The 12903-nt window shown below is 34.8% G+C and overlaps 1 protein-coding gene across 1 annotated transcript in view; it reads right to left on the bottom strand.

The window, feature by feature from the left end:
- The window catches only part of PTPRD (protein tyrosine phosphatase receptor type D), a 362060-nt gene that overhangs the window by 211316 nt on the left and 137841 nt on the right, over nt 1-12903 (bottom strand). Inside the window, exons 3-4 of the mRNA XM_066569175.1 lie at nt 12644-12789; nt 8347-8488 (exon numbers count right to left, since the gene is read on the bottom strand). Coding sequence (XP_066425272.1) covers nt 8347-8488; nt 12644-12789 — 288 coding nt within the window. The remainder of the gene's footprint in view (nt 1-8346; nt 8489-12643; nt 12790-12903) is intronic.

The raw sequence follows: 12903 nt of genomic DNA, 5'->3' as shown, positions 1-12903 counted from the left end.
TCTACACAAGGACAAAGGCCTTTAATTCATGCATAACTACTGAACCCAGGAAAAGTGATTGTATTCAAAGAATTCTTGGTGTATCAAAAAATATTTTGCACTTTTTCTTTTAACTAATTAAAAAAGACAAATGGCCCTCTATTTTCTAAGTAGATAAAAAGAACCACAATGCAAATTTGAATGACAGTTTTATTTAAATTGAACTATATTATATCCAGGCAGAAAATAGAAGAAATTTAGTATTATTTGTATAAAAAAAAGACACATAGCACTAAAAAATACCAAAATTATCACACAGAAGTATACCCTTCCTCCTGCCTCACTTTCCTTTTTCAGAAAAGCTAACGCTTTAACACAAAGCTCCACCTTTTCTTGTAAAGATAATTTTTAATATCACATTCATATGCTGCTTCTATCTGGGTCTTTACAGAACCAGATCAAAATGGTTCCTTATTGTATATAGCAGGTCACGGTTCTTATGTTAGGATATTTTGTGTTTTAGTTCTGATTTTACATCACCTGATACTGATTCTGCAGCTAGGAGAAATATTACTCCTCCCCCTAATATTTCATTTTGCATTGTTCTTACTATCATTTGTTTGTGACAGATTTCTGATGATGTAAGGATGGCCATCTGTGAAAAAGGATTGAATCATCATAGGTATCAATGAATGGGGAAAAAAAGTATAAAACAAACATGTTTTAAAATTTATACGCTTAACATGGCTTAATTTGCATTTTACAAGCACCCAGCATATACTGACTGTGGCTATGATAAATGCCTATAATTGTACATGCAGTCATTAGATAGCAGAATGGGAATACCTAAATGGGTCATGCTAAAATTAGTCACTTAGCTGAAAGTGTCTGAAAGTGTCCTAGCTGAGTTGTCTGAAACTATTTAACAGGTGTACATTCTTAGCCAAAACTGTCAACGAAGAACTCTTTCAGGCTAAACAGAGCTGCTCTGCTTTTTCCAGCATTATTTCAGTTTCTCTTCTTAGATCACAAGTGTGAGACATCCTTTTAGGAATCTTCATCCATAAGTTTATTTTCTTTCATGGATATACACAATAACTACAAATACAATATAGTCTGGCCATATTACTGATTTGAAGACAATGTTTTTCTCTTAGGAACATCAAACTGCTGTAAAAAGGTATGGCATAAATGATTTTGTATTACTGCCAATACTTCATAAAATAAAACTAATCCTATGCCCAAATATGAATTGATGAATTGTGTAACTTTACAGTCTTTTATGTAAAACAGAAATTTGGCTAGATCAAAGTCACTGACATGTGAAATTCATTGAGAATTAGAAGTAGGTAAAATAGACCTTTGCAAAGACATGATAGGTGGTAACTGGCAGCAGGAAAACTCTCCATGTAAGTTGATCTAGCAAATATAACTGAGCAATCAATCATCTTAAAAGAATATGCAGGATGATAAAGAGACAAATTAAATTTCACCAGTAAAAAATGTAGGGAAAAAGTCAGGAGAGATTTCTCAAAAAAATCTGGTTTCTACAGATATCTTCTAATTATATCTTTAAAGATCTTACATCAGCCTAATCTTGATTTTCCAAAGTAAATGACCTCTGAAAGTTTTGACTACAGGAATTTACAATGATAATTAAGAAATCTGGGACTGCTGTTTCACTAATTTTCTAAAGTGACATCTCTACATCTTGAAAAAAGCTTTCTAATGTACAGCTTTAAATTCATGATGTAGTGGGTTACCTATAAAATAACGTTGTGAAAGAGAAGGGAAAATTTGTAAAATTCAAACTACGGAAAAAAAGAAACCAAAATATTCCCCGATTGAAAAAAATGTATTTGATAAATTTTGCATATAGAAATATGAGTGGAAATATTTTGAAAAGTACTAACCATAAAAAACACTAGGTGAGGCACTTGCCAGAAACTTCTTACAATACTTACAGGAGTTATTCAATGATTTTCATAAATATTAAATTATTACAACATGTTTTTTGAGGAATGGCACAAAAGTCAACAATAACACCTCTTAAATCAGCACACCCAAGTGCATATATCTAAAATCTGAACTCAATACCCTGAATCATGTATTTACAGTGATAGACCTTTGTATGTTTACTGATTTTTTTCAGAATTTATAAGACACAGTACTTCCTAAACCACTGCCATGTCCATGCTTGCAATTAACAGAACTGAAACATACAGTATCTTTGAACTCAGCTATGGGATGTGAGACGTGTATTTCCTTACTCTTTTGTATCCTTTTCTGGCAACTAGTTAAATGTCAACACTTCATCTTTATAAAGATCAGTAAATTATAAAGTATTTAAAATTGTACTGCATGGAAGGTTAATATTTATTTGTCAAACATAACATTTGCATACTCGAAGAAAATGTTTCAAATTAGTTTATAATATTACAGACAAGCATTTCTAAGTCTGCACTATTTCATAAGCCATTCCAAGAAATCTGCATGCTATTGTATTGACTGGGTTGTATTGGCTACCTCTCCTTTTGTTTCACTCTTTCACAAAATCCTATTGTGTGATTTTCAAGCAGTGGTGTTTAGTTTTTTAATCCTCCCTGCACTGCTACCCAGGAGAGGCTTTACAACATAAACTGCAAAGTAGCATTTTCTCAGCAGGAACAACAACATTCCTCTTCAAAAAGAGGCTTAATAAAAATAGGACTGTAATGAACACGCTAGCTCGGGTCACAAAGTGCTACACACAGCACCACCACTGAAAGTTTAGGAAGTTTTGCAGAATGATACTCCTTTGGCTCTTCAAAAGCCTTATCATGCAATATATGATTGAGATAAATGTCTTTCCAGTGTATTAAGCTCATGCACAGGTATTTTCTTAGTTGCCTTATTTCTCTTCATTCTACTTTCAAAAGCCTGTCCTACTAGCAACCACCTGGCATTAATCACTGTGACTATACAGCAAACAGTTTCAGACAAACGCTGGTGTACATAATTTATATAGTTCCAGCTGAAACACACAAAATTTCTCCTACTGTGCAGCTAATATCCAGAATATGTACAGTCCTTCCTCCCATTTGTCTAGAAATGAGAGATATCCCATTCCACATTTTCCCACTACAGCCCTGCCACTCCATTTGTCTAATTTCTGTGCCCTCTAAGATAGCTGTCCCAGATGACACGTTACTTCATGATAGCTCCTTCTCATTTCAGTACTACCAGGTAAAGTGAAAATACAGAAATGAGCTTCTATTATCATTGCATCTATTGCTAGCAGCAGAAACAAAAGCTGTAATACCTTGGATTTATCATCTCTGATTTGGAATCGTTTTGGGGTCTTTCTTGTTTGGTTGGTTGCTTTTGTCTAGATTTGGTGCTGTTTTCTGTCTTAATGTAGAAATGTTGTGCACTTCTGAGAGCCTCATAAAAATCTCTCACAATTTCCTCAATATCTGTGGGTATCAATGGACGGGGAAACACTATACAGTAAATATTTATTTTTTTTTTTAAATTTCACTTTAATGCAGCAGTGAATGTTTGACATTGAATCAATCAGTTTTCTAATAATATAAAAAGGAATAACCACCCTAGGCACTTTCCACTGAAATTGTACTTCTTTCAGGCTTATATACTGCCTGTGATACACAAATGCTGTTTATCAGTTTTTTTGTAATGCAGAGTATTAACAAAATCAACAAGAGCAAGAGAAAATTATGGGTCAAGACAAACAAACTGCCTTCTGCATAAATTCCCTTTTGTAGTCTCTCTCTTTACTTTCCAGAAAATAAGAAAAACAGAGCAAACAGAGGAAGTATTAGAATATACATAATGCGCTCCACATTTTTACTTAAAACCTGCACACTTCTGTGCTTTACTCATATGCCTAGCAGTTGAAGTTAAGTCTTCATGCCCTCACGGTCTTGAAAAAACTTTATAAAGAAATAACCATAATTTTTTTTAAAAATGAAAACCGCAATTCCTGAAAATTAACTGAATAGAATTGCTGCTGGTTTCTTTACTAGAAGAAAGCACCTATTCCTTCTTCCTGAACAATTTATAGTCTTATATATGACACCAGAACTCTTGTTCTAAAGCTAGGGAAAATGTTTGATATCCACCATTTGCAAGACCTAAAAACAAGTTTAGGTGGCTTTAACGTGAAATGAATGGACAGCAAAAGGAAAGTTATTTCATCTCTGATGTCTGGGGAGTATAGGAAGATCCCATCATTGCTTTTTAGAAAGCAACCTTGTTGCTTTTTATTGCTTACACATGGATCACAATACAGAGAGGGTTGAAAGGCGCAGCAGTGGGATCATCTGGTCTAACCTCCCGGCTCAAACATGGTCAACTGAGAGCACATTGCATGGCATTGCATCCAGACAGTTCCTGAATATCCTCAGTGAGGGAGAGTCCACAACCTCTCTGGGCAATCTGCTGCAGTGCACAATTACCTCCACACTAAAGCAGTTCTTCCTAATATTCAGATGGACCTTCCTGTCCATCAGTTTTTCTTCCTGTTGCCTCTTGTCCTTTTGCTTGACATAACTGAGAAGAGCCTGGTCCATCTTCTTTGCACTTTCCTTTCACTTACTTATAGACATTGATAAGATCTCCTCTCTGCTGTCTCTTCTCCAGGTTAAACACGACCATTTCCCTAAGTTTTTCCTCACAAAAGAGATGCTCAAGTCCCCTCATCATTTTTGTAGACCTTTGCTGGACTTGCTCCAGGAGCTCCACATCTCTCTTTTACTGAGGAGTCCAGAAGTGGACACAGAACTCCCAATGTGGTCTCACTAGGGCTGAGTAGAGGGGGAGGATCACCTCCCTCAACCTGCTGGCAATGCTCCTTCTAATGCTCCCCAGGACACTGACATTCTTGAGTAGAAAGGCATGTGTATTAAGCACCAGTAAATAAAATAATCAAAGCACTGCTTCATTCTTATGGTTCTCAGCACAAACATCCAAAACAGAAACCTCCAAAATAAATTGTATTGACTCCTCTTGTCGGCCTGTCTCCAACAGTCAACTTTCAGACTTCTCTTTTCAAGCCACGTTTCCCTTCAAATTCAACGTTTTCATATGGGTGAATCTGTCATGGAAAGCAGCCAACTTCTTTATATACAGAAAATCAAAAGCAGTTTCCAGTTATCTCAGACATTCATACTTGGTCCAAACTCTCACAATATTCAGCCTAACAAGTGCAAGTTTAGCCTGGAATGTTTCCTGATTCACTCTAGTAACAGAAAAAAGGATCCAATATTTTGTCTCTGGTAAGGCCTTGATATGTTCTCATCTGTAGATGCCTTTTCTGCCCTTCTTCTTTCTCACACCGTAAATTTCTATGACCTAGAAGCTAAAAATTTATTTATATTCGTAGTTCTTTGAGACCCAAATACTAAGAATTGGTCATAGTATAGGAACCTAACAAAACATGGTAGCATCTGTAATGCATGGAACTAGTTACTCTACATGGCCACAGAGAAAAACGGACAAATTTAGCTGTAAAGACACAGACATATCAGAAAAAGTGTTGCTGTTCCATGCTGCGTAAATTATTTGCAGTATTCAACCTGGGATTTGTGAAAGAAATGATCAAACAAAATGGATGTAGGTAGACACTTCTGTTCCTGGAATTACCCTGATTTCACTGACATTCCATATTAGGGTTGCAATACTTGTAGGCTGAATTGTGAGTAAAATCTGACTTCCATCTCTGGGTGACATCTCGCAAGAAGCACAAATGACAAGCTGGGTCTGTGACAGAACCATTGCAGAACAATTAAAAGAACATATGAAAGTTATACAGGCTATATAACCTATGTACTCCAGAGTCGCATACATACCACAGGGATGAGTAAAGCATAAGTAACCACAGCTCCAACTCACTCTACTCTGTCTTGTATTTCATTAAATCTAGTTGTTGACATCTATAGTATATATTTATTCCTACAGCAGCTATGTGAGGCAGAGGCACTCTTTCCCAAAAAGGCATCATCAATGGAGTGTTTTTCCAAAACAACAGCTTTCTATTGTTGCAGACTGTACAAGGTTAAGATTTGTGTAAGTTTGCAAAGTAGAGGCTTTGCAATAATAGAATTATCTTCCAGGCTAATGCCCTTAGCACTGAATTATGCCGTGTCTTGGGAAGTAATACAGCAACCCATTGTAGTTTCAGCAATTCAAATTTTAACGCTATCAAAACTTCTTAATAATGCCCTTTTTCTCTGCAGGCTCCTTGCTTTCTATGACGTTACCCCTTTATCTAAATCCATGGTCACAGTATGTTCATGAGTTCTCGTATGTTCCCAGTTTCAGATTAAATCCATAAATCTACTCCTGGGGCAAATATATTTCCGCAGTTGCAAAAGCCATACGTATTCTGATAATGGATAAAATTCTCAATCTTTATATGTCAGTGGTCTTAATTAAAAAATTAATTAAAATTGAAATTTATTTTAATTTTAACTTCAAACCAATAAGATTTTTTCATTAGTCATTTGCATATGCATATCATTATGTATTGCTTTTAAAAGAGGATGCAATACTAGTGTTGTCAGAATTAGGCACTGAGCCACTATTATTGCTCTTACTATCAAGCAAAAAATAGGCAGCAAAGCTACATATGTGTTACAAAAAAAATTATTAAGAATCAGTAGGACTCATAAAGAAACAGACCACATTGTACAGTCAGTCAGTTTTGACACTCAGATGCCCCTCTATCTTTTGCAATTGCTGTGGTTCTTGGTAGAGAGATATGAAGGCTGTTGATTCTCTACAAAAGCCAAAATGAGAACTTCGGTTTAGAGCACTCTCTTTCAAAACACATGCATGCACATTTCATGACCAGTAGTCGTGTAAATATATTACAAGAAATTATGAAGACAAAGAATATTATTTCCACCTGAGTTTTCATACTGTTTTTTGTTTTTCCTTGCTCCTCTTCCCAATCTTCTTTAGTTTGCAAAATTTCTAATGGAATATAAAATGTCATTTTATGTTTATTTTCAACAATGTGGAAACTGTACATAAGAAGTCCTCTTATCAGTTAATAAAACCTTATCTAAGGGAGTTAAGAACAGGTCCATGGTGCTGTTAAACATCAATTGATCAATCTACCTGTTTTCATTGGCGTAACTGGGAAGAATTTTTAAAAGATAATATAAGGAACAAATATGGCATTAGAGGTAAGGATTTTAAATACTGGAAAGGCTTCCTTACATCAGACTTCCTATAAGAAAAAAAAAAGTATGTCCTTTTGATATATACACAGATAGTGTTGCTAGCTGTCTCCAACATTAATGTCAGAACTGTCTGCAATGATTAAAATAGCTAATAAAATTATAGAACCTTTTTTTTTTCTAGTAAAAATTGAACTTTGGAGAATAACACGAAAAAAGAAATCTTCCTGTCACCCTACAGTGCTTGGGATAGAGGATCAAGGAAAAAACATTTTGTAATTACACATTCCACAAATTTTCCTCTAAATTCTGTTCCCTCTAAATTTCTGGAAAGCTGTTTAATCATCTTCAATTCCTGTAAACAGGCACCTAGTAATTTCGCAAACCTTGTAATGCCATGTAATATTAAATTACAAGACAGTAATTTTCAGTCATAAAGCCAGCCCTGCAAACTGAAGAGTGTGCTATTTCATGAAGAGTCTCCAAATCTAGCATCTATTCATTTCCCGATGACAAAACAAAATGTTCAGGTCATTTGACTACTAGTATTTTCTTCCCTGAGTATTATCTAGACAGTTGGCTTGACAGTACATTAATATCCTCACCCCTGATGGAGTTGAAAAAATTGAATACTGTTTTCAAAAACTTCTTATTGAAGTAATACAGTTCAGGTGACATATATCTGAAGTGGAAGAAGCCTTCACCTTTTTTATGATTGCTTCTTGTGGGAGAAATTCTGCAGCAACTTAACCTCATCTAAAAACTGTTCAAGCAACTTTTCAAGGTCACTGTTAATAGAGCAAATTTCTGTGTAAATGCTGATTGAACAAAGCTAAGGTACCCAGGGCAGCATTAAAATGTGAATCAAGTGCATTCATAAAGTGGTTGGCTTGAGTAGTAATTGATAACCTGTTATGTGTGGCACTCCTATTTCACTTATTTCTTCTTTTCCTCAGTCTATTCTGTCACACCGTACATTCTCACATTACCATTTTATGGTCAAAAGTCACAAACACAGCAGCTGAGGATTTTTTTAAAGTTTATAATGAACAGCATTGGGACTACAGCGAAGTCCATTTATAAAGAACTGTATTTACCTCTGCCAGAGAGGATCCTCTGATTTATAACAATGCAGCTCTTTAAGCTCTATGAAGTGAATGGGTCATGTTTAGAAAGAACTTACCGCGTAAAACAGTGAGTCTCGTGGACACACTTATTTCGCCAACACTGTTGGAAGCCACACATTCATAAATAGCTTCATCTCGGGGTGTGCGCAGTGGCTGTATTCTGAGAACTGATCCAGATCCATCATCAAACTCTATTACCTATAAAAGGAAACAAAAGCTGTCACAGATGTTGTTACAAATACCTATCCCTCAGCTAATCTGTTCATGAACAGTGGCCTGTTGGTATTCAAGTCACCAAAGACGGGTTTGTTTCTCAAATTTATGTTGCAGGACAAATTCCAGTCATATGGGAAAATGTTTAAGTGGAACATGCATTGTTTATCAGTGAGTACTCAGTGGCCACTTTAATATAGCTTCAAGAAATACAGGACAAAAACCAAATGAACAAACAAAAAAAAAAAAAAAAAACCCAAAAAAAAAAAACCAAAAAAAAAACCCAAAAAAACCAAGCCAGCAAACAAGGGCTCTAAGAAAAAAGTCTGGGACTTAATGCTCTCTTATTCTGAAGTTCATCACCAATGCTTCTCAATTCTCTCAGCTAAAGTACTTTACCTTCAAGTGACAGTTACATTCATTTTAATTGCTGCCAGCTATATTCCCTCTCTACTCACAGAGTGCAGCTCACTCACTTATTTGGCTCCAAAGTTAATGACTGTCTGCAATTTCTGAACCAAACAGGATGACTCAGTTTAGCTTTGTATTTTACCCACAAAATAAGTAAATTTATCTAACAAAGTGATCATTTAGGAGGCTAAATAATACAGCAAAAGTTCTAAGATGTAGTTTTAAAATTGCAAAATTCACACAGTAAGTAATAACATTTATATGAGAAAATGCACTGAGCAGATATTATTTCCTTCTTGATCTGAAGCCAGAATCACATCAAATATTGGTGAGTACTGCAACACTCTGTTGGTCCTGGAAAAACCTTCTTAATAGTTAAGTAATAGAAGTAATCTCTTTAATCTACTTTTTTAAAAATAAATTTTAAAAATTGCTGAGAGATATCAGTACTACCATCAGATAAATGGTACTTATAAACAAAGGACAGTCAGATTTTTTGTCTTGTTTTTCTCTACAAAATAATCAATATATATACATGCACAAAGTGATTTACAGATATGTCTATTTGCACATCTCTTTGCGTCCTTCTGTCTCATTTTCACACAAGCAACCTACGAGACCACTGTACATGTTGATAAAAGAGAGTTATAAAGTCTGGGGCCAGAAATGGTGGTGAATATGCCCTGCATCTCGCTATTTTCATTGTTGGAATCGCTCAGTTTCTACTTAGCATTGGGAGAGGTGCAAGTAAGATAAGAACCCTGGAGTTTTTTGTTACTGAATTTGTTTGATAGCCCACAGAATATATTTTTCTTGTTCTTCCAGTAAAGCCACCTTAAACTAATCTAGATAAGACAATATATCCACCTGATGTTAGCACAATTAAAGGAATAACTAGAATTCTCAATAAATTGACATTTATAAGGGAAAAATAATTTTAAAGTCTTTAAGCAGTCGGACTAACAATTTATAGATACAAAATGCAAGTATAGGATCTGAATACTAACAGACATACTTAAAATAGAGTAATTGCTATTGTTTAAACCTGAATACTGAATAAATGTATCTGGACAGACACTGAAAACAATTGCAGCAGACTGGATTCGGCAAATACTGCAGAGATTAAGTTTCAAGTCTGGTGTCTCAAAAATATGTATCATAAAAGGGATTTATTTTTTCATGCAATGAGTTCTCCCCTTTCCTGCATACCACAGCTAGTTAATTCCTAACTCTTCCCCATCTACTGGATGAGATTTTATTTTTTTATGACAGATATTTTTTAATAAAAGCATTTTTGCACACAAGGTAGAGTAATGTAATTTTCAACTTTTATTTTTCCCTTTTCTGTTTCTTCTTAAGTTCCTCTGAAAAGGACTTCTCAGCAAATTAAAGCAGATTTCTATAATTCCTATTATTTGAAATAATTTGCAGGAAGAGGAGAAAAAAAGAATCCTCATTCAGAGTCTATATCTGTAATATAAATAAAAGCTGAAAGATTAATAAAGAAAACCCTCGAGGTCTTACTGAATATTTTAATTTCAAAAGCACTGCCTAGCTTTCACTGCTATTGTCAATAAGTTGGGAGAATTAGCTGGTGAGCAAGAAATTTCAATGACAGCAGTCTTCAAATATATAAACAGTCAAGAGAGAGGAAATAAACTATTTGTTCCCCAATTGAACATCAAGTTCCAGCAAGAGTTCTGGTTTCATGCAGGTAACTATGACAAGTTTCATTAAACCCTGTAGGAGACTGTCCAAGTTCATTGAATTTTAACGAAGTAACCTCCAGAACGCTTGGGAAAGCATGTGCATAAGATGGACCACTAGAATGGACCACTAGAATTATTTCCAGCTGTATTTACTTTATGAAGACAGGTGTTCAGGTAAAACATTTTGATGTGTGTCATCATTAAGTAACTGAGAGAAATATAGAAAATATTAACATGAAAGAAACCAAACTAAATATTCTCTTACTGGTCCAGCTGAAAATCTCAGGACATTTCTTGTTTCCCAAATGTTTTATATGTATTTTTTGAATCTCATTTCTACTGTTGTTCTTTTCTTATTTACAGATTCTATGGCATGAATTAACAGCCTTACTTTGAACAGCAAGAAAAGCTGTTTAAAATAATGATTTGGTATGCACACTTCGTAACTGCTCTGCTCAGCGGACATGATAAAAATTATAAAACACTTGGCAAGAGTCATCTATTTGTTCAAAATATACTCCATCTTACTTGGCTATACTGTTTGTTCAACAGTCCACTAAAGGCATTTTAAAAACATTTTTAAGGTGTTTTTTATAGTTACATGCAAATAATTTTTATGGAAATAAAACTACTCTATGTTTGCCTATTCTCCCTGAAAACAGGTACACAGATCCCAAGAAAGCAATATATTAAGGAGATATACCATGACACATTGCAGAATAACACACAGTAAACATATACATGCACCATCATTCTCTGTTTAGAATTCACTTTGAGTGAAAGTTCTGTGAACAGAAGAGGATAAATTGTGTAAAATTTATGATAAACCTTCTATGTTAATCCCTCTAGCCAATTACAGCTCTGCATATGCTCCGCAAAGTGCAAACAATTTTGGCACTAGGAGGTAACATTTAAATTAATGATTTTGTTTTTCATGCTGTAGTAAATACACAAGCCAGAAATTATAATGGGTAATGAACAAATTTCAATGTCTTTAGATATTTATTGAACCAAAAATCAAGAAAATAAATTTGGTTTATAGACAAAATGCAGTTCTTCTAAAAGAATCTAACCTGAAAGCCAGGAAAAACAATCTTCACAAATGCTAATAAAAATTAATATAGAGGACTTTAATATTCAGTTGGTTGTTAATAACTATATGTTAGATAATTTTCTCATAAAATGCATGTCACAAACATTTTATATACAAACCTTTAATCTTTGAACAGTTGCTTTCAAGAAAACAGAACTCTCATATCTAACACTGAAAACATTTAAGAGACAATTGCACACTCTTAGTGCCGGTTTTGATATCTCTTCTAAAAGCTTTCTCCCATTTTCCGAGTTTTTACTTCATGCTAAAGGTCAATCCATATTTGACATTAATTATTCTTGCCACTACAAGAGGGAATAATACTTGTTTTCTTATTTCCCTCAAAAAATCAGAATCCTTTGAGCAGATTATTTTCACCGTTTCCTTTAACTGAAGATTGTGGAGAGAAACATCTTCCTCCAAGCCTTTTCCTAATTTATTGTTAAGAAAAAAATCAAAAGTAAGCAAGTTTTATTTTTCCTCTTCAGCAGCAGGAACTACAGTGCCCCTTTCATTTCTTTCATCAGAAGGGGTAAGGAATTGTGGCAGCAGAAGCAGCCAAAGACTAAGCCTGCTCGATGCACCTTGTCAGAAAAGGAGATGGTTTGCCCTTTGGAGACAGCAGTCACTGCTCAACTCAAGTTCTTCATAAGCTCTCCATGAACCAGCAAACTGAACAGAGGCACCACAGAGATCCTCAGTTCAACCATACAAGCTTAGAAAACAGCAGTAGCAGTTTTCTCTTTAATGGGTCTACGCACAACCAGTTTTCAAAATTAAAAACTTCATTAGAATATTCCCACCAAATTATCCCTGATAGTCAATTCTATTCTGCTAAATCACCGTTAATAAAGCGCACAAAGTGGGATTAAAAACAAAGTTGGAATTAAAATGTTTTTCAGAGGAACAGAACAATGGACCTAATACCTCAAATCTCTGATTGCTGACTTTCTTTCCTTTTTTGTTCCAGACAATTTTAGGTCTTGGATCTCCTGTGGCTTGACAGATGAATGAGGCAACTCCTCCTGAAACCCCTGTCTGGTCAACGGGAGTTCTTGTAAACTTTGGTGGTGCTGAAAGAAAAAAAAAAAATTAACTATATTAATACAAGCAGTAAACATAAATTTTAAAAAAGTTGGATCAAGACTTCAAAATTTAAAAAAAGGAAATGCTTTGTTTCTCCAGTG

Source organism: Molothrus aeneus, chromosome Z, assembly GCF_037042795.1.
Source record: "Molothrus aeneus isolate 106 chromosome Z, BPBGC_Maene_1.0, whole genome shotgun sequence".
Taxonomy (NCBI): Eukaryota; Metazoa; Chordata; class Aves; order Passeriformes; family Icteridae; genus Molothrus; species Molothrus aeneus.
This window is presented reverse-complemented; position numbering and strand designations above follow the sequence as displayed.